Raw genomic sequence first — 22,244 nt, forward strand, 5'->3', positions numbered from 1 at the left:
GGGATTTTTCAACAAACTCATCTCCATACCGGCGTGACTCTGATCTTCAACCAGATGGAACTGGATAATACTCTGAATGTTCTGATCCAGTCTGACTTCTGACCTGTGCATACACTGTTCGCTCGTTGGCCAGAGGAGAACTGGCCCCCGACTGAGCCTGGGTTCTCCAAAGGTTTTTCTCCATCCTGTCACTGATGGAGTTTTGGTTCCTTGCCACTGTCGGCGTGGCTTTTGGCTTGCTTAGTTGGGAACATTTAATATTCAACAATATTATTGATCTGCCTTACTTAAGGTGGACGATGATGCAATTTTCTTCTGGAAACAAACTTTGTTGTATTATTTTCATGTTATCACTGTGAAGTTGCTTTGATACAATCTGTATTGTAAAAAGCACTATATAAATAAAGGTGACTTGACTTTGTCTACTTGAAGGACAAAGATTAAAAAATTATAAAAATGAAAAAATGTAACTCAAATGAAAAGCTAATGAATGGATGGTCAAAAATGAAAAGAAATGAAATTGGAGGGATTTGGGTGACCTTAAGGGGTCAGAGAGACAGGCCTCTTCCTGTTGACCCCTGAGTGAACTCTGACCCCTGCTGTGGGCTGAATCTCTCACACAGGGCTTGTGTGGGGGTCGACGTGGAGCCGGGAAACCAGCCGTGCGTGTAGTCAAACACTTCGGCAGAGATTTGTGATGACAAGGAAAGTAAAAGCCAACCCACGGGTAGAAACTTTTGTTTATTTTTATATTTTGTCTGAAATTCATGTCATTTCCTTGATACCGTTTAAACAAAAGAGATAAAAATTGCCCCCAAAGTGGCAAAAAGAAATAAAAAGTAGCAGTGATTTTATTGAATTAGTTCAAATGTTGCTTCTCTCAAATTCAAATGTCTTCTTTTTTCAGTCTTTTTTGTATTTTATGTCAGACAAGTAAACAATTGTATGATTAATTCATAAATAGTTTTTTCAAGAAAGTCTCTTGTCTGTGTGGATTTGTGCTCTTTAAATAAGTCTGGTTTTAAAAAACGTTTCTAATTAAATATGAGTTCAATTGCTCTTTGAACTTTTCAAATTAAAGGTTTTGTTGATATAATGATATAAATGGCTTATGCCATATCATCATAAAGACATAATCAACAGTCACATCATATGTTTTAATGCAGACAGGAGAGTGACAAAAAAGAGCACAGGTTTCCAAGATTGAAATCCTTTGCATTCCAACAAAATCTCCAAAAAGTATAGTCAGAAATACATGTGTATTGTGTGATAAAAATGGATGAAATATTGATGATGACGTGAGTCAGGTCCTTTAGAGCAAACCAAAAACGTGCCTGTCGGGACCTCAGCAGGTAAACATTCACATAAACTTCAAATAACTGAAGAACATATCACTTCTTTATCCAATCCAGATATTCCAAAAACGTGGATTATTGTAACTTTAGCCGTATTTCTGACACAGATAAATACAAACGAAAACAATTAACAAACATTTTTAATTAAATAATGTATAAAAGTGAGACTGACTTGCAAGGAGGAGAACTGAGAGAAATGTATGTGACGGCCCTCAGCTAGGAAGACAAAGACTCTTGGCTGACTTTTAACAGGTAAAGCTCACGAAACGTCTCAAGAACTTGTCAAAATCTGTTACTAAAGTGATGGAAAAAATATGAGAAAATATGCTTTTGCATTCACTCTCAAAACTTTCCTCCCATCTCATATTTCCTACCTTCACTATGCCGCAGGTTTCACCCCCAAATCAAAAGAAATAAAATAAGAATAATTAATTATTTTTCCCAGAAAATTTGTATTACACCAATGGGAAACTAATGAGAACCACTATTGGGAGGGGAAATGCAATTATTTGTTCTGAAAATAATATCACCGTGCAAAATGATTCTTAATTATTTGAAAATATTTTTTTTGTGCAAAATCTTTTTATGTTTTCTGTTGATTTCGGGGTGAAACGAGACCTGGTCTTGTTTCATGAGCTTCACCCTTAGATTTTATTAAGCATGTTCAGCAGTTATAAGGATTTGGTGCAACAGTTCATCTCAGAACAGAAGACTATCTCAGGACTTCTGCTTTTCTCGGGTCCTGACTGAGGAGGTATATCCTGTGTTTTTCCAGTTGTGCTCCTCGAGAGGGTTTTCGGAGCCAAGGCAAGAAAGGCGATGAAGGCCTTTAATGTTCGATGAAGGGAGATTTCAGCTCACTCACCCCTAAGGCCATAGGAAGACAAGGGTATATTCAATCAAACGCTGCGATGTGCATTAAAACCAGTAGTTAGATGTAATGGGTGCAGTGCATTCAGAGCATTGTCATGAGGAGAGCGGATGAGGAATGTAACAAGTCTGTCAGGCATTTGAGATGAGCATTGAGTGGAAGTTTTGATACATTAATATGATGCCAGGTCAGTGCATTTAAGACATTCTCAGAGTCATTATGTGCGGACTGAGGTTTGGTGAGAGGCGTCCCAGTTTGGGTTAGTGGGCGTGAATGTCCAGGCCTTGTCCTATGAGGGGTTCGGCGGGGTGGCTGTGGGGGGGTGGGTGGAGCAGCATGGCAGTGTGGGGGCCGGGGTAGGGGTGCAGGGACGGGCCAGCGTGGGGGTATCCCGGCTGGGGCAGGAGGGCCCCGGGGTAATCCGTGGGCAGGGACGGCATTCCCTGAAGCCCTGACAGTGGAGGAAGAGAGACAGCGTCAGTCCTGAGAACAGGTACATCACCCTAGTCTTACAAAGGAAGTGTTCGCACAGCGAACCAGCAAACCAGCCCGTTTAACTGCTTTAGATGATGTCATGTGTTGGACTGACACAGAATAAGTAGTGATAGAAAAAACCTGTCAACACCCCCAAAGCTTCACAGTCCTATAGTTCATCCTTGGTCGACATTTCATTCAGTAACATTAGGCAGTTTTGATTTATGTGCTTCTATCGCTTGTTTCTGCTGCTTCTATCGCTTGTTTTTGGATTTGGATATTCACTATTCTTTCAGAAGATGCGTAATAGCGCCCCCTACCGAATAACAGTGTAAACATGTAAAACTCGTCACAAGAGGGGCAACTATGGGCCCCTATCATACACCCGGTACAATGCAGCATCAGGTGCGACGCAAGTGTGTTTTGCTAGTTTCAGCCCGACGCACTTTTCATTTTCATGTCCTGCTCCACGTTGTTTAAATAGCAAATGCATTTGCGCCCATTTGTGCGGCATTTGTCGTTTTCTGGTATGAAAACGAAGTTTGTTCAGGTGCATTGTTGGTGTGTTTTTTGAGGCAACTGAAGTAGACTGCGCCATTGACCAACTGAAACCTGGTCTAAAGACAACAAAGTCAATGACGCCATTGTTTTTTTGTTATTTAAAAGAACGTGTTAGTAATGTGCGCCTATAGGCGGGTCCACAACGCGTGTGCACTTTGTCCCCGTAAATGGTCACTTGCGCACTTTAACCTCGCGCACGAGCAGATCCGTTTCATCGCTACAGAATAGCAAATTCTTCCATGTAAATAGAGAATCCGCCATGGCGCGAGCGCAACTGGCTTTTAAAGGGAATGGTGAGATGAGATTCTGACTGGTTTATTGCACGTTACGCCCAAAACACACCCATTACTCATTAAGAGAATAGGGACAACCCTTTTAGACCATGCGTCGTCGTTAAACTAGCAAAAGTTGATTCGGACACGCCCTGAGTGTACTTGAGCTGTGCGCTATAGACCATGAGCCTTAGATCGTTAAAATAGAGCCCTAAGAGTTCATTTTGAATACAGTATATGCTTCTTCAGACTTCACCCTCAATATACTTTTTGCCCCCCCCAAGTACAAAAGAGAAACTTTGAAAGTAATGCTCTCACCTGCTGTCCTAAGACCTAAATGAGTCTGAGCATCCAACCCATATCCTCCTAGAGCCGCCCCCTCTGGACTGTACGGGGCACCCTGGCCTAAAACACACACACACAGATATGTGTTATTCAGTGCAGAGAGCCACAAATGTTGATTTACTATACAATCAGAATGTAAAACAAGTCATAGATAAACATGCGCAAATCCAGAATAACTTTATTTTACCTGAGCGATTTGATTGGTCAATCATTGGCTGGACTATTCTGCGTCTGGCATTTATAAACCTGAGCGCAGACAGCAGGAGCAAACACACGATTAGATGCAACAATAGCTGACCAAAGAACCACAATTTAAGAACCAAATTTAATATGTGAATCCATTTTACACTAAAAATGCAGAACAAAAAAGTAAATACAAAAAAATCCCCTAAAATGTATATTATATTTCACACATTTTGAATTACGTTGCTCATGATTGTAAATATGCCCAGATGAAGGCAGGTAATGAGAGCGGTTGATTATTAGTGAAAGAGAGCGATTACTAACCAGTTGTTGACCTGCAGTATGGTGAGACCTGTGTCTAGGGAGAGCTGTTTCTTCTGTTCTTCAGAGGGGTATGGGTGCTGAGAGAGGACAAAAGATTTGTAATGCAATTAAGGTTAGGTTATTGGTGTGACCTTTGTGAGCGCACAAAAATAGGCAGCTGCATTGTTCCACAGGCAGATTACTTCCTGAAAGTAGCAAGTAAAGTAATGCGTTCATTTTTGAATTTGCACCATTATTTAGTTAGAATGAAATTTTAGTTAGAATTAGTTAGAATTATATTTGCAACAATGTAGATTACAAGTAATACAATAATGTAACTTGTTGCCTTTAAAATACATATAAAAATGCATTTAATTATAAAGATGCTCCTAAATAATGGTTACTGGTTACATGTGGAGCTTGATTAAATATTAAGGAATTTGGAATTTGACCACAAAAAAAAAAAAAAAAAAAAAAAATAATATTAATAATATATATATATATATATATATATATATATATATATATATATATATATATATATATATATATATTATCACATTTGTTACCTACACAATTATTTTTGTTCTTGTTATTATTAGTAACTTCTGGATATTCAGCCATTTGTAATTACAGATGCATCATTAGTTGGCAATTACCATATGCTCATTACCATATCTTTAAAAGCTTTACTCATTTCAACTGCACTCAGCTATGCCATATTAGGCCTAACCATCAAAGAGCTCATAAATTCATATTTCACAGATATTAACTTGAGATGGTCAATTAAGTCAATAATTTTTGTTACCTTTTCCAAGCCTTTTATCACTTCTTTCTAGCTTTCCTGTGTTGTCTTTGTTATCCTTCTTCAAGCTCCGTTCTTTGTTTTTCTGCCACCAATTTTAGCACCAAATGCTACTGTTTCTTTCAAGCCTTATATAAATTTACCAAAGTAACGATTTTTTTCATCACAATAAATAAAAAGAGAGTTCACTCGTATTAACTTCATGTTACTTATTTACTGCAGCTAATTTTCTCTCTCTCAGCAGAACACAAAAAGAAAAGTGTTCAAGTATGTGTTTAACTGTAACTGGATCTTACCGACAGGTGCTGAAAGAGCCATGCTCTCATAATGTTCGTTGCAACTTTGGGAAAGATTCCTCTTTTCTTGTTGTTTCGTCTGTCTCTGTCCGTTTCGTCTTCTTCTCCTGTGCTGGGCGACGCCACACTCCCATCCAATCCATCACCTGAAACCCCACAATGAAATGTCCCATCAGATAATAACAGGACGCTAGTCACTGAATTAAACATGCAACAACGTAGCATACTACTACTGGAAACATTCATTACTGTTTATACAATTCACTAAATATTTGAATAGAACAGTATGCAGTGTAAACAGTACTTGATTGTGTGTAAAATGGCTACCGGCATCACTGCAGTTCTCTGCGCTGTGTGAGGTGAGGCCACAGGAGGCGCTCGGGGTGCCCGAGGGGGTCGACACACACTCATCTGGGTCCCGCAACCAAGACTGATTCTAGATCAGAGGAACACACACACACACACACACACACACACAATAAGAGGAAACCAAAGACTTTAGATACAGAAAGACGCTGCACTCATATTAGTATGAATACGAGAAAGGCATAATATCTGCCGGAACAAACTCCGCCTCCTAAATAAACGAGCCAATCGCTGATTGTAATGAAAAATGTAATGCTATTTGAGCATAAATACTCACTGCTGCATTTATTTATTCGCATTGTATCCACATGTACCAGATGTGGGCCGGATCTGGGCCGACACTATGGTGCTGTCTGGGTAGTCACTGCATTTATACTCACTTCTCTGTGTGTGTATGAGTGTGTGTGCACTTGTTTGGGTGTAATGCAGAGCACAAATTCAGAGTATAGTACACCATACTTGGCAACACGTCACTTTTATAAGAAACAACATTTATGAGAGAGTTCATGTCAGATTTTGTTGCTGATTTGAAATATGTTATTTAATAGACCTTATTCAGAGCAGCGCCATGACGTATGAAAGCGAGGCTGCGAGGGAAAGACTTACTGTGTTTTCAATGGCATCCACTGTAAAAACCTGTATAAAGCGTCCAGATCAGTTTTTTGTCTACTGGCATTTCATGGAAAGATATTTTTGCAGTGTTTCGTCACTGATGGCGCTGCTGTGAATAAGGTCTAGAGTGAGTTCAGCAAGCAGCTTTTGAGATTTCAGGATTCACATTCAAGTGGACAGGACTTGGTCTTGGATGCCCAAAACAGCATTTATGGCTGCCGAGTGAACAGATTTTCTTTGGAAGGGACTTTGAAATCACGAACACCCTGGACTCACTTGTTCTGACAGATTGGTGCAAGAACCAGTGAAATCTTCCATGTCAGATTTGGATCCCCCATCCCGGTCCTCCAGCACCAAATCAGTGGGCATCTTGCCCTTTAGACAGGTGATGTAGCGATGACAGAAATTATCACAGAGGTCATGAACCTATAAGAGAAAACAGACTCGTTGACATCCATTCATTCTGAAAGAATGTTAATGCTGCTTTTTCATATTCAATAAAAGACCAGAGAGAGAGAGAGAGAAGGCTTGGTTTCAAAACATGCAAAGTTGCCACGTTTTAATATGTGGAAGCGTGAATGAGATTTTATGAAGGATATCATGAAATAAGGAAATAGAAATGATAAAAAAGACAAATAAAATAGAAAAAATAATAAAAAGGGGTTTGAAATGACATGACGTGACAATATTTTAACAGGATTTTCATTTAAGAAAAATCACACACTAAATGCAATATCTGGAAACTGGAAAAATTACAAAAGTACCCAGGAAGCAATTTTCAACAAGCAAATTCAAACATAGTCTAGGCTAAAATTTGGGCTGTCAGTGAAAATGTAATAGACGTCTAAACCATAGCCCAAGAATAGACTAGTCATAGACATAGAACATTAAACCAAACACCTTGTTATCACTGTTGACTTTGCTTACATGATAATACATGTATCATACATCATAAACATCATACATCTCGCAGGTTATTTTGGCAAAAACGACATGTGACCAAATCCAAGGTTATTTTGGCTGTGGGTTATTTTCTGGGTAACCCAGAAGTGGGTTTCTCATATAGACGGACTATATTTGGTCTATAGTTAACCTAGACTGTGAAATGACGGCTATTGCTTGCTGGGTAACCAAATGTACCATGGTATGATGGGATTTTCTGACATGGTATCAAGGTAATAGCATGTTTTTGGTCATGTGTTACCATAAAACAATTTTTTACAACATGTAGCATAATAATGTTCTTTGAAGTAATTGATATTACCATCTAAATATTACTGTTATCATCAGTACTGATAATATATTACCATAAAGTGCCATATTATTCTCATCTGATACCATCATTTTTTCATTGTTTCACCATATTGCTTTATTGTAAGGGTAATCTATAAAAACACTCATCGTGTGATACAGGAGACAACACATACCTTTTCTAGCTCTAATAGATGAAACCGTAGAACTTGAATGGCCTGGATCATCTGTGCAAAGAGATCATATGGTTGAAGAATTAATTGCAAAATTACATGAAGCCATTTCTTTTTAAAGCTTATGTATATTATTTTACCAGATTATCCAGTTCTGGATTTGATGAAAAGATGGGTTTCTCTGATCGAATCTAAAATAGTGAACAGAAAAAAAGAAAAAAATCATTAGGTACCGGCTTTGATGCTCAATGTTTATGCAGGCATTTCTCTAGTACATAACAAGACACAAGCCTGTCATATTTGACAATTTAAACTAGACAAGGAGTTGCAGATCCCTGTGTGTGTGTGTGTGTGTGTGTGTGTGTGTGTGTGTGTGTGTGTGTGTGTGTGTGTGTGTGTGTGTGTGTGTGTGTGTGTGTGTGTGTGTGTGTGCAATCATACTGAGTTATGCTTATTACTTTTCTATGAGGGGTAGGTTTAGGGGGAGGGGATAGAATATACAGTTTGTACAGTATAAAAAAAAAAAAAAAAAAACATGGTTTCCTTAAAAATGAACCCAACCCATGAGTTACTCACTTGTTTGGCAAAGACTGCGATATCATCGTTGAAGGAGTCAGAGGAGCAGACGTCGCTGTGATTGGTCATGCCGTGGAGGTGGGCGGAGTTTGACATGGAGGCTGAGTCTCGTGGTGAGCAAGTGGCAAGTTCACACTTTTCAAATACCAGAGCCAGGAGTGGAAACAGAGGATGACTGCAAATCAACACACACACACACTCCGTGTAAGACAACACTGCAGGGTAAGAAACGCAACACAGCTAATGCTGCCTAAGAATGATTGATTTATGTGATGAGCACAAATTAATGCCACCGCAATGCCGCAATGTCATTTTCTTGAAGGGTGTAATAGTTTTGATATTATATCCTTTCTTCTATCTCAGATTAATGTGGATAGACAACTATAAGTAAACTATTTGTAGGTTGACTTGGCTAAAAGGTGAATTTGAAATGTTGTTTGTTTTAGTAGCCCAACACAGCAGCACTGGCTCAGCCAATGGCATGAGTTTGGGGCCGGACCAACTGTTGGTCTGACCAATGGGAGTGTTTGGAAAACCTGTCTGAAAACAGTAATTATTTTTGCAATTCCAGTTAGTGCCACTAGTGGTGCGAAAATGACACACTTCACCTTTCTGACTGTCCAAGGCGCTAAGTTTTTAATTGTGCATTGTGAATGAACATTGTAGTTTGTAAATATTGTGCATTGAAAAAACAGCCTGTCTGAAAATATTAAATTTTGTGTTTTTTTGTGCTGAAATTTTTTTTTATCATTCTCAGTGGTAGCACTTGAACAGTAAAACACATAAATGACATGGTTTAACTCTTTCCAGGCCACTGACAGATATTTCTATCATTTATGAGACAATGCTTCCCCGCCTTCCTCGTGTTTTTACTGTTATAAAGATAGGGGGCGCTATAACACATCTTCTGAAAGAGTATTTCTGAAATAAGCAATATCATACATAAGAAGATGCATATGTAAAATAATGCGATCATCATCAACATTAAACAGCATATAAATCAAACCTAACGGTACGGAATGAAATATCGACCCAGGACTGTGAAGCTTTGGAGGTGTTGATGGACTCGATCTACTCCATCTATGTTTTGATCATCGTTCTGAATCCGATCTGAATGTAGTCTTTAAAAAAAAAGCTCAGCTTTTTGCTAAAAAAAAAAGCTTTTTTTAGAAACTAAATGAATCATGAAGCTATAGAATAAAGCGGGTTTAAAAGCAGAGGATCTGTTCTTTCTTTTGATATATTGCATGTTCAGATATTCATTCAACAAAATATTCTGAGGGACATCAAAAATGCTGACAGGGAAAGAGTTAATACCTAATGCACACATTTACTTATTCATTGTGTTGCCCTTGAACTAAAATACTTTGTATCTTCATCAGAAACAAAAAAAAAAAAGAGAAAGAGATGTGTCTAGCCATATGGTTTGATTTACCCTAAAAATAGGCCTCAAAATATTGTGTGATTAATTAAACTTCAAGTGAGCAAAATCACTTGAACTTGTACGATGCCACAATTTACAAATTCATGAAAACCAGGCAGGATTTGAAGGCTAAATATACAGCGCTCCTACATGTTTGGTGTGAGGAAACAGATGGTGACTCTCACCCGTAGATCAGGTCCCGGTGGTGTTTCAGGGAGTCGGGCACCGTGTGGCCGTAGTGATGCGGAGGAAGTGACCTCATGACGTCCCGGTACCCTCCCACAGGCATGCCGTCAGAGCCTGGGTACTGCACCAACTCCTCATACTAGACACGGAGACACAGGACGAGACAAAACTCGAAGATGAGACATGGCCTAATTCAGCCTTATGTTAGTGAGAACTGTGCTGTGTGTGTGTGGATATGAGTTTATACAGCATTGACTGTACAGTTGAGCATGAGAGGCTGTTTGAAGTCGCTGATAATTGTATCTCCTCCTTAATAAACACTGTATGCAGAGAGGCTTTGATGTGCGATTTTTCAGTGTGCCAAACAACATTCACCCAGGGACATAAACTCCACAGAAAACTGATTTATAATTAACAGCCTTACATACAATTACATAAAGTCATCCAGCCTTCATTTTTATACTAATTAGGTGATTTTAAAGTGATCTTTCTGATTAATGCTGTAGTCAGATATATGATCAGAACAACAACATGCGCTGCACAATGGGACAGCTTTCTGAATCATCAATAATCAGAAAAACATCTGATTTTTCAATGAACTATGAAATTCATATGAACCATTTCCAGTGACTGCTCACCTATTATTCAGATGGACGTTGTAGTATCATTACTAATAACGTTACTTAATGTAAGCCATAACCTCTGCAAAGAACATTTGAACTAAAACAGGCCTTTGTTAATAATCAGGCTTTTCTGTAGCACATGCTCATATTCTTACCATGAAAATATTTTTAGCGCACTACGTTAACGGCAGTTTCATTTGGCTTGATTTTTGAAGTTGCGAACGAGAAGGAGAGAAAGCAATTTTGGGATTCGCAGTCTTTTAAAATATGTCCAATGAACATGCTGTTATGAAAATATATATATGTATTATATGTGAAATTAGTGCACTGGCTGCTACCAACTCTCATAATAAAATGAATTAACCAAAATAAAAAATAAAAAAAGACGTTTTGAGCTGAAATGATAAGTAGGTCTATTATGAAGATGGACAATGTAAGAATTGAAATTTCAAGTCACACCAGTCATCATTACTGCGTTACTACAATCGGATAAGAAGCAGTTAAACACATAAAGGATCAAAAGTATTAAATCTGATAATTGGTTTATGCAGTGCTGGTAATCAGTACTTTAACACTTTGTAATAACTTTCATTTTGACAGACATTATAAGTAGCTATAATATATTCGGTAACACTTTACAGTAAGGTTCATTAGTTAACATTAGTTAAACAATACTTCTTCAGCATTTATTAATAATTTCAACATTAACTAATACATTATTAAAATCAAAAGTATTTGTTAACATTAGTGAATGCACTGTGAACATGAACAAACAATGATCCGCTGGATTTTTATTAACTAACATTGACAAAGATTAATAAATACTGTAACAAGTGTATTGCTCGTAAAGTGTTACCATACATTCATAGATAAAGCTGGATTCTATTGATGGAAATATCATCAAACTTTGATGCACACACTGTATTTGAACTGGTAATCGCATAATGACTATTAGTGTGAATAATTAAAGTTATTATAGACAAACTGCAGTAGCAGTTTCAAATCAATTGAATATATTTAAATATAAAAACCACATGTGTGTAACGCTGTATGCTGCAGCAATGCTTTTTTACAAACTAATGAGCAATGAATGTGTACTTTACTAAAACTTAAAAACTCAGACGTGGTATAGAACAGCACGTCAAATATATCCCATTTATTTAGTGGAATTTAACAATAAAAAAATATTCTTAATGTGGTTGCAGGGACTGATATAAGAGCTTGTGTTTGAGATCGCATACACTGATGCCAAATGAACAGGATCTTAACTACCATTCGTAAGAAGACAGAACACAAGCAGAATTTCCATTTGGCCGCTCACTGTAGCACAAAAGTTGACCTACTTACCCACTTCATCTGCCTTTCCACGGCCTGGCTTTCTGCACTCAATCTGAGGCTGGCCTTCTGCTGCAGTTCTCAAGACAACTCACTGATTTCAGTCAGGAGAAACTACTGCAATCTTTGTAAACTCAACTGTCTTCCAAATAATGTAGGCCTGGCTACATGAAAATGATTGAAAATATTAACAAATAATTTATTTTTCTTACTATTTGAACGCACATTAACGAATCTATTAAACATCACGTAATAGAATGTGGTTTACAACTGAATTAATAATGTAAGTTATTATAAAGCGTCAGCCAAAAATCTATCAATTGCAAAATAGGAAGTAACTTTTTGTATTTTAGACAACATACTGCTTGTAGAACTAGTTATCTTTATTTTTTAAGCTTGTTTGTGTGTTATTAACATCCACGCTACAGGATCAAACACTAGCTTTGCATCAAAACAGCAGGAAAATGGATCTGTAAAACCAAGGGAAGAAACAGGACCTACCCTCTTCTCCATGCGATACGGAAGCCGAGCTCACACACTCACTGACGGAGGACAACACACACCCGAGCGGCAGAAAACACACACTCTCTAGAAGAAATAAAGCGTTCAAAAAATCAGCATGCATTGTAACATAAGCATACTGACACCACAATCATATTCTGGTCCAAAAGCATTTGAGATTTTGGGGACATTATTAAATAGATGCAAGCACATAGCCTATGAGAGTAGTGGATAAGATTGCTTATTTCACTCAAAAAGTATCCACCAAAATAACAGCGCAAGTGTTGCTGTACTAGAGTGAGAAACGCATGTTATTATCCATAACGACTTATTACATCCACGGAAATGTTATGGTTGTGTAAATTGGCTTGTATTATGAATATGAGGATATGATGAGAAGGCGTAAAGATCCCCCACCTTAAGAAGACTGTAGCAGCAGAAGCGAGACGCGGGCCGAGTATCCAGCGTTAGCGGCGCGTTTCAGATGATGTCGCGTCCTTCGCGCGCTATCGATGTCCATGAAGCGAGGCGTTGAGCTCGAATGCGTCTCTCCGCGATGAGCGATGGAGCTTTAAACCAGAGAGAGAGAGAGAGAGAGAGAGAGAGAGAGAGAGAGAGAGAGAGAGAGAGAGAGAGAGAGAGAGAGAGAGAGATGGAGAGATGGAGACTGGGAGTTGTTTAGGGGGTCAAAACACAACGGGGTCTCTCACCCCCACCTCCTTATCACACACACACACACGCTCGCGCATCACACACACACTCTCGCGCATTACAAACGCAGAGCCTTTGGTTTTATCTGAAGGACGCTTTCTCTCACACACACACCGTGCTTACCGAGTTTCATCATCGCTATTCCGGTGTACAATCACTTGTCTGGGTTGAACTGGAGAATTGTACACACATGCGTTATTATTCTCCAGCGCGTCACATCATATGCTATAACACCACCTCATACTGTTTACAGTGGCCCCAAAAATTATTTGCAGACTCATGTCGGGTTTTAAAACGTATCGGAGCAAATGGCATCTGCAAACACATGAAAGACATTTTCTCAGAACTAACTTTAGCCATATTTGCATATTTAACAACTGGTGTCAAGGTGATTTTAGTCGATATATACGAAGACAGTTCCCATTAAATTCCCAGTTGTCCTTACTAGAGCTGTTGTAGCCTACAGGTTATGTTCCATTTATGTCTGATAACCAGAATGTGTCAAAATAGCCACTAAAAGAGTATATTTTTTCATTACTAAAAGTCAGCATTGTTCATTTTAAATATGGGGTGGGACATTGTTGCAGCCCCTTGGATCATGTTTTTTTTTTTAAATAATGATGAATCATTTAAAGTAGAAGTTTTAAGTGTCTGTAAAAATATATAGGGTTTACATGACAGGTATATAGAAAAATCAACGTTTAACTTCTGGGTTACAATTTTATATGAATTCAACCCTATACTCACAATAATAAAAAACGAATTGTTTGCTATTGTAAAATAATATAAAAAAAAAAATCATATTTAAATGCTTACAATGAAATAAGAATCCGAGGAAGAGGTGGTTGGTAAAAAATAAAAATAAAAAGATTCATAAAACAAAATAAATGAATATAAAAAATACTTTTACAGACATTTCCAGGTATCCTCTTTATATCTGATTTAACACCCACTTCTTATAGTCAAATATTTGCTTGAAAAGTAAGCTTGATGCTGTCCTTTAAAATCAATGACAATTAAAATCAAAAATTGTCAAAATAGTTTTGGGAGACACTGTACACCACAATTTTTTTTTTTGCTAGAAAGTAGAAAAGACATGAGACAAATACAATCAGGTACCAATCAGCTGATAACAATTACCAACTTAACTTAATAAATAACAGCCATGTAATTGTTTTAATTGCAAGGCAAATTACAGCAATATGTTTCTCTTATTTATGACTGTCTAATGGGGAGACTGGGCTGGCTGTATTATGGAGAAGCTGTCACAGGGACTGAACTCTCAATATCCACACTTAATAAAACCACATCAAGACAAATAAATGGTAAAATTGTTTTCTCAAGACAAACTAACTAGTATTTTGCATTAGATTGGTGCAAGTTGCCACGTGTGTGCTTTTTTAAGCCTATATGTTTTTAATGCATTATATTCCGAAACTAATTGTTTTACTGCTTGAAAACTAGCTTATAAAACATTTTAAACACCGCGTTTGAGTGAAAACAATGGCCAGCATAACAATCATTCAGCTCAACCTGTGACAGGGAAACAGTTCCACTGCGGCCCAAACGCGGTTTGTGTTGTAAATCACCCTTAAATAACATAATAATTATTCCATGCGTCCCCTAAACTCTTGCCCCGCTGGGCGAGGCGTCGCGGGCGGTCAGGACTTCAATCAGCGCGACGCGGCTCTCAGCGCAGTGACGCTCCGCGGCCGGACCGACGCGCCGCGTGACACAGCGCGCAGAGGATCTGGAGATCTGGAGGTCTGCGGCTCTTCAACGCCACAGGAGGCCATCGGCCAGCAGAGATGATCAGAGACAAATAAAGCACTGACAGCGGAACAACGGGGATTGGAAAGGAGCGACGCCTTTTCAAAGCCGACTTTAATCGGATATTTCCACTTGTAATGCGTTGTCATTTCATCCCACAAAATGCTCTATAAATACAACATCTGCTATAACTTTGTAAATATTTTTAGAATAATGATAATAATTAGGTAACACTTTACAATAAGGTTTCATTAGTTAACATTGGTTAGTTAACAAACAATACTTCTGCATGTATTAATCTCAGTTAATATTCATTTCAACATTTACTAATACATTATTCAATTCAAAGGTTGTATTTGTTAACATTAGTTAATGCACTGTGAATGAACAAACAATGAACAGCTGTGGTTTTATTAACTAACATTAACAAATAATACACATGTATTGCTCATTGTTAGTTCATTAATACATTAACTAATGTTAATGAACCTTAAAGTGTTACCAATACCAATATTGTTAACTACTCAGTGAAATAGGCTATTTGTTGAATGAAACTGAATACACAAACAAATGTAAAGTAGCTACAACTTAAAAAAAAAAATATATATATATATAGTTGGTTTAACTTAAAATTTTAAAGGCAACCAGGAAACTTTCTTTTTTGAGTTCATTGAAATTAAAAATTTGAGTTAATTCAATGGAGATTGGTTTAGTAGTAAATGGAAACTCAAAATATCTGAACCACGTTAATTAGCTATGCTGATTTGACAAAAGATAAAAAATTGTGATAATGAAAATGTTTTTTTACAGTGTATATGCATTAGGCTACATATACACCATGCTAACGAAACTGAAAACCCCACGATGGTTTGACCAATGCCATCAATGAGTTATTAACATTAGTTGTGTGTTTGAGTGAAAGTGAGGGCAGGTTGTGTTTAGAGAATAAGCTCATTAGTGTTCTGGTGCGAGGAAGGCTAGTGTGATTTGTTTTGTTTAATGTGGCTGTTTGTCACTTCCTCTCAAAATGTGAATGTTTGTTCTGGGGCATTTGTCACAGTATTTGTCGTGTGTGTGTGTGTGTGTGTGTGTGTGTGTGTGTGCCATGTGAAAGACATTGTGTCGAGGAATCGAGAGCCAAAAACACACCACGGATAAACAACAGCAGCGATTCGTACGCAACAAATCACTTTCTCATTTACGCGCTGTATGATAAAGTTTAATATCATTCCAGAGCTTACTGATCGTATGGGCCTGTCCTACATTCACAGTTTATGCTAAAGAACTGACCTCACAAATTACCATCCCAACAACCTCACACAGTCTCTCAGGCCTGACCTTTGACCCCTGGATCAATATCTGCTGCTGTGAGCGTTGCGTATCCCTGAGGGAGTCGTTCTCTGGTGTCCGTTCACCCCAGATCCTCAGGTCAGGATCTCTCTGTCATACTCATAATGGTTCTGGTGCCGTTTTATGCTTATTATTAGGCTTTTTATGGCACTTCTCGGGTTACACAGAATATCTACATGCTCTCAAAGTTTGATTTCTGTCAGACTAAAGCGATAATTTGTCTTTTAAAATGTCTTGTAAACTTTTTTTTTTTGCAAAGTCGGACTTACAGACCTAGATAAAGTGATTGTAGCATCTAGCATGTGTAGCCTACATATTAATCAAATTACAATTGGTCTTGCATTGTGCGCATCCTCCGAAATACAGAAGTGATGCGCGGCATGTTTTTAATCCGTCAAATATTTGATTATGCATTGTGTCATAAACAACACACACACACACACACACACACACACACACACACACAAAGACTGTAGCTCAATATTAAATGTAAACACACTGACTGTCACTGTATAGGATGTATGACTTTTGTTGCAGCATTCCTCACTTGTGAGTAAAATAATCTATTAAATTAATTGATTCAAATAGCAATTAATTGCTGCTTTCCTATGAACAATAGACACTTTTTTTGTAAACACATTTAATTATCTGGCTTTAAGGACGGGCTTTAATATCAAATAAAGTGTACACACCAAAGTGTTAGGTGTTAAAATAATTAACATTTAACCCTCTGGTGCTCTTCGGTCAAAAACATTTTTTTAAATAGTATCTGTGCGCATTTTTCATAACAATACTAGAAAATAATTTTTTTAAGTTCTCTTTTTTAAACTTTTTTTTTCACTTCAGCAATAATCTGCCAAGTGTCGTCTTTGAAAAGAAATCAATGCTTCACGATTTACCACAGTTTGAGTTGGAAATTACATTTTCAGGTCTATGCTCAGAAAGTGAATAAATGGATTATAAATGCAGCATAAATAGAATTTAGTATAAAAAAATACAAAATATGAAATAAAAAACGTTATCAAACTAAAATGAAGTACATTCATTGCATTGACAAACAAAAAGCATTTGATGTGCACCAGCACCAGCATTTGATGATCTGTCATTGTCCAGTGACAAGTATTAGTATTATTTTCATGTTATCACTGTAAAGCTGCTTTGATACAATCTGTATTGTAAAAAGCGCTATATGACTTGACTTGACTTGACTTGACTTGGATTTTAGAACTGAGACAAGGGGAACCAACTCAACTACTAACTGGCCAAGACATGTTTAACCACTAATCTTACAATATCAACCAACATGTACCATGGTAATTCTTCAAAGTACACAGAACACCCTATAAAAAAAGCCTTCAAACGTGATACTTGAATATCGAAATGTTGTTTTTTGGTGGGATGACATGAACGGCCCTGACATGCAGCAGTTTAGTGCAAAACATCAGAGAGAAGTCAGTCTACCTACATCTAGCAGAGAGAGAGAGAGAGAGAGAGAGAGAGAGAGAGAGAGAGAGAGAGAGAGAGAGAGAGAGAGAGAGAGAGAGATTTTTTATGAGCACGTTCCTCTCCAGTTACTGTGTCGTCTGGCCCTGCACCCATAAATATTATTTCACTTTTTCGATCTTTCTCATCAGGCCTCTTATCTGTCCCATATATGAGTTTACCCTCCGCCTGAACTTTATCTTCCTTTAAATGCTCACCTCCTCTTATAGATGTTTCCAGAGTACTATAAAGCTGAATCTAGATCATTTCTAAACAGAACGAGTCACTATAAATGATTAGTATTATTGATTGGTGTTTGCTAAGGCAAGCATAACTATGACTGTTGCTCATACTTAGGGCATGAATGAGCATGAATGATGCCTCAGATTGTGGGGCTTGTTTGACGAGATAGGGTCTATAACTTTGGGATGGGATTTACAGATTTGCCCTGATGGATGTCCAAAACTTGCAAAGCAAAATAAAATTAGGTATCACTTTATTTTGATGGCCCCTTTTGAATATTCTACTATATTTTTTACACATAGATAGATAGGGTTATTAGTCAAATCTGTCGACTTTAACAAGCTTTGTTGCATTACATGCAAATGGTGACATTTCAAAATTGGGAAAAGGCTCTTTTACTCGACTAATACTCTAATGAGAGTATTCTCTAATTAGCTGACAACGTCACTTATAGTCAACAGAATGTGTTAAAGGGACCATCAAATAAAGTGAAACCAAAAATGACTATACATTTAAGGATAATGTCACATAAATTGTCACATAATATCAGAATGTCACATAAAATGGTTGGAGAAAATCCCAAAGACGGACCAGAAAACCATAGATCTCGGGATGGGCTTGGCCAGTAAACAATACTCTAGCATCCACCCAAAATGTGTCCTTGGAAAATGAAAAATCAAGTTTAAAAGAGATTCAAAAATGTGTTTATGTTCAAGCGTCATTATTTTCCCTCTTTCTTCTTCTGAATTTGTATAGTTCTTGTTTGTTTTCCCCATATTCAGGAGGAAAGAAACCATGGCAGACTTTCCTTTCTTTCTCCAGAAGCCTAAGTCTGTCTTCCTCTTCATCCTCAACTCCCTCAATCTCTCCCCCTCTCCCCCCCCCGATGGTCTTCTTGCAGATGGAGATTAACTCGGAGCCCGAGCGCCATCCGTTTCCCTGACTGTTTGTTATTAAAGAGATGGATGGTGGCTTGCAGTGCCAGCCCGACACAAGCGCAATTACAGCAGGGCCCATGATAGATAGAGGGAGAGAGGGAGGAGATGGAGAGAAGCAGATAGAGAGAGGGGCATCTATCACACGCCTTAATCTACCTGTCACTCCGGGGGGAGAGAGAGAGAGAGAGAGAAATAAAGAGAAAAGATTCTCATCTGGCTTATCTTGCAAATCTTCCTGCTTTGATTTGAATTATTTTTAATTGCAGAAAACATTTTAAAACAATCATCGATTGGAATATGAAGGCTCTGTTAAGACAAGTGATATTTTGATAGGGTCACTAAATGCAAATAATAAAACACAACTAAGATTGAAACATAGGCTTATCAACTTTTAAAATGATACGCTTTATTTTAAGGTGTACTTATTAGTGTAATTATACATTTAAGTACCGAGTATTCATTAACTATGTTTATTTACCTTAGGGTTATGGTAAGGGTGTGGTTTTTGTTCTGTAATTCTGCATAATTTACTGTTTTTACTGTAGTAAGTACATGTCGTGTAACAGAGACACTGTAAAAAAGAAAAGTGTTAAGAAATTGCTTCCCATTTACACTCAAAAATGTGTATAAATGTAATATTTATAGATAATTCTATGTAAAATCAACCACATTTTAAGAAACGGACATTTTTTATATAGTTTTTCAGTATTATTAGTAAAATCTGTCGACTTAAGCTTTAGTGCATTATATGCCAATAGTGACATTTCAAAAGTTTTTTTTTTCAAAGTTTCTGCCTTTAATTCAAGAATCATTAAAGATATCTTGATTAATATCCTTTAAGATGTTGGTTCTATACAAACTTTTCTTTTGGCGTTTTCATTTTGAAGGAGCTCAACTTTTTGAGATATTGGAATTTCATGAGAACATTTTTAAATTTTACACAGTGAGTTGTTCAAAATCTTTCTTTTTAGTAAACTCTTTGTACACAAACAATGTTCACAATGCTGGAGTTCATGTGTAGAGCCCCTGGTGATACTTTGAGCAGTTTCATGTTGTGTCGAGCCTTAAAGTGTTTTAAAAATAGTGATTTTTGATGCTAAAAAAATCTAATGGCTGATTTTCCCCATTGTATCAATGTCAAAATTGTGGCCAGTGAAAATGCTAAATGGCTAGTAACTTTGGAAAACCACTAGCCAGAGTGGCTGGTGTGCAAAAAATGTAATGTTGAGCCCTGTTGCTAAAGGTATGGCACCGCTCCAATGGATATCAACTTGATATAGTTGAACAGCTTTTAGCAGATTTCCTTGAAGATGAAAGGCACTAGAATAGCACTACACAAGAGAAAATGACTTAATTTGTCAAAATGTCATGATACACTCTCAGACAGACAGCCAACTAACAACACACACACACACACACACACACACACACACACACACACCTACAGTGAACCCAGAGTAGCATGTAACGTATGTGCATACGCTTGGTGTAATGCGATACAGTTTTTCCTTTCCAGTGTTACAAAAATGTTATGAAAAATCTAAGGTTCTCCCATTTCCTGCCCTCCCTCTCATCAGTCTAGAGGAGTGAAGGATGGGGTGGAGGGATTAATACTCTTCCGCTGGCCAGCGAGATGATGGATGGACAGATGTGGAGAAGGACAGAGGGAGGTAAGAGAGAAGGCCAAGGGAGGAACGCTAAGCCAAGTGCTCGATAAATCTAAGGGAAGGTCTGCTTTGCATCAGACACTGACAGACTGTTGCAGAGGTGTGATGATGAACGGCCGCTTTACCGCTTGCTGATTGGACCGAATTTCATGCTTTTGAGGAGAGGAGAGCTGAAACTTTCGCTGTGTGTTTGTAAGTATACACAGATAGGGTCCAGATCAGTCGGTACAGTACGAGAGCAGCCGTTTCTGAAGGTCCTGCTGATCTGGGAACAGTTATTATTTGAGGCGTTTGAAGTTTCCAGCCAAGAAAAATGGCAGAATACAGTTTTCATTACATGCTGACTTTCTTTACTGTTTTAGATTAGCTGTTGTCATTATACCGACTTGACAAAGCCAACATACAGTATGTTATCCTACATATTAAAGGTTTTTTTTTTTTGGTAAATCTCTATTCTGAGATCAAAACTTTTGAATGTTACTGTAGCCGACTGAAGTCATCAAATGTGAGGCTTGTGTTATTTTAGAGAATCTGATAATGTCTCTAATCAACAGACATATTTCACTGTAATTTTCACAGCAAATCTACATTGTCTGAATCTTTGTATGGAAGGATTAGTTCACTCTAGTCTTTCTTTCTTCAGACGAAAAGAAATTAAGGTTTGTGAGGAAAACATTGCAGGATTTTTCTCCATATAGTGGACTTCAACGTGGACCAACGGGTTGAAGGTCCAAATTGCAGTTTCAGTGCAGCTTCAAAGTCTCTACACGATCCCAGTCGAGAAATAAGAGTCTTATCTAGAGAAACCATCGGTCATTTTCTAAAAAAATAAACATTTCTGTACTTTTTAACCACAAATGCTCATCTTGCACTAGATCTGCGATGCGCCACACATTATGTAATCGCATTGGAAAGAAAAACTCCCTTCTAATTTTCTCCTCCAACTTCAAAATCGTCTGACATCATTGTTTTATCTTTTTTTTTTTTTTTTGTAAATGCCGTTTGACTAGTCTTTGCACGTTTGCTTTGTAAACACTGGATCGGCACTTTTGCCTACGTCGCGTTTTACCTTTCCAACGTGATTACGTTGATGCATTGCAGAGCGAGTGCAAGACGAGAATTTGTGTTTAGAAAGTATATATATTTTTATATTTGTTTAGAAAATGACCAATGGTTTCTCTAGATAAGACTCTTATTCTTTGGCTGGGATCGTGTAGAGACTTTGAAGCTGCACTGAAACTGCAATTTGGACCTTCAACCCGTTGGTTCCCATTGAAGTTCACTATATGGAGAAAAATCCTGGAATGTTTTTATCAAAAAAGAAAGACATGAATATCTTGGATGACGTGGGGTAGGAGTAAATGATCAGGACATTTTAATTCTGAAGTGAACTAATCCTTTAATAACAAAGGCTCTGATGTGCAAATACTTTTGTAGAATGGTGTGCAGTTTTATAGTTTTTTTTTATCGGATAGAAATGATTGTGTGAGAAGTACATGAAAGACAACACCAGTGGCTTGGTCATGTACTTCGTATGGATAAAAACAGGATTGCTAACATCGCATTGCACGG

The 22,244-nt window shown here is 37.6% G+C and overlaps 1 protein-coding gene across 1 annotated transcript; it reads right to left on the reverse strand.

Moving 5' to 3' along the window:
* Positions 1-1,159: 1,159 nt before the first annotated feature.
* meis3 (myeloid ecotropic viral integration site 3) lies at positions 1,160-13,059 on the reverse strand. Its single transcript, XM_081369902.1, has 13 exons — positions 12,929-13,059; positions 12,512-12,598; positions 10,052-10,191; positions 8,444-8,618; positions 8,008-8,058; positions 7,871-7,921; positions 6,720-6,869; positions 5,793-5,901; positions 5,466-5,611; positions 4,386-4,462; positions 4,066-4,124; positions 3,852-3,938; positions 1,160-2,677 (listed from the first exon to the last, which is right to left on the reverse strand). The coding sequence occupies exons 2-13, from the start codon at positions 12,521-12,523 to the stop codon at positions 2,487-2,489; spliced, it is 1,248 nt and encodes a 415-aa protein (XP_081226028.1). The 5' UTR covers positions 12,524-12,598; positions 12,929-13,059; the 3' UTR covers positions 1,160-2,486.
* Between the last annotated feature and the right edge of the window lie 9,185 nt (positions 13,060-22,244).

The sequence above is a fragment of the Scardinius erythrophthalmus genome (assembly GCF_964197995.2).
Source record: "Scardinius erythrophthalmus genome assembly, chromosome: 7".
Taxonomy (NCBI): Eukaryota; Metazoa; Chordata; class Actinopteri; order Cypriniformes; family Leuciscidae; genus Scardinius; species Scardinius erythrophthalmus.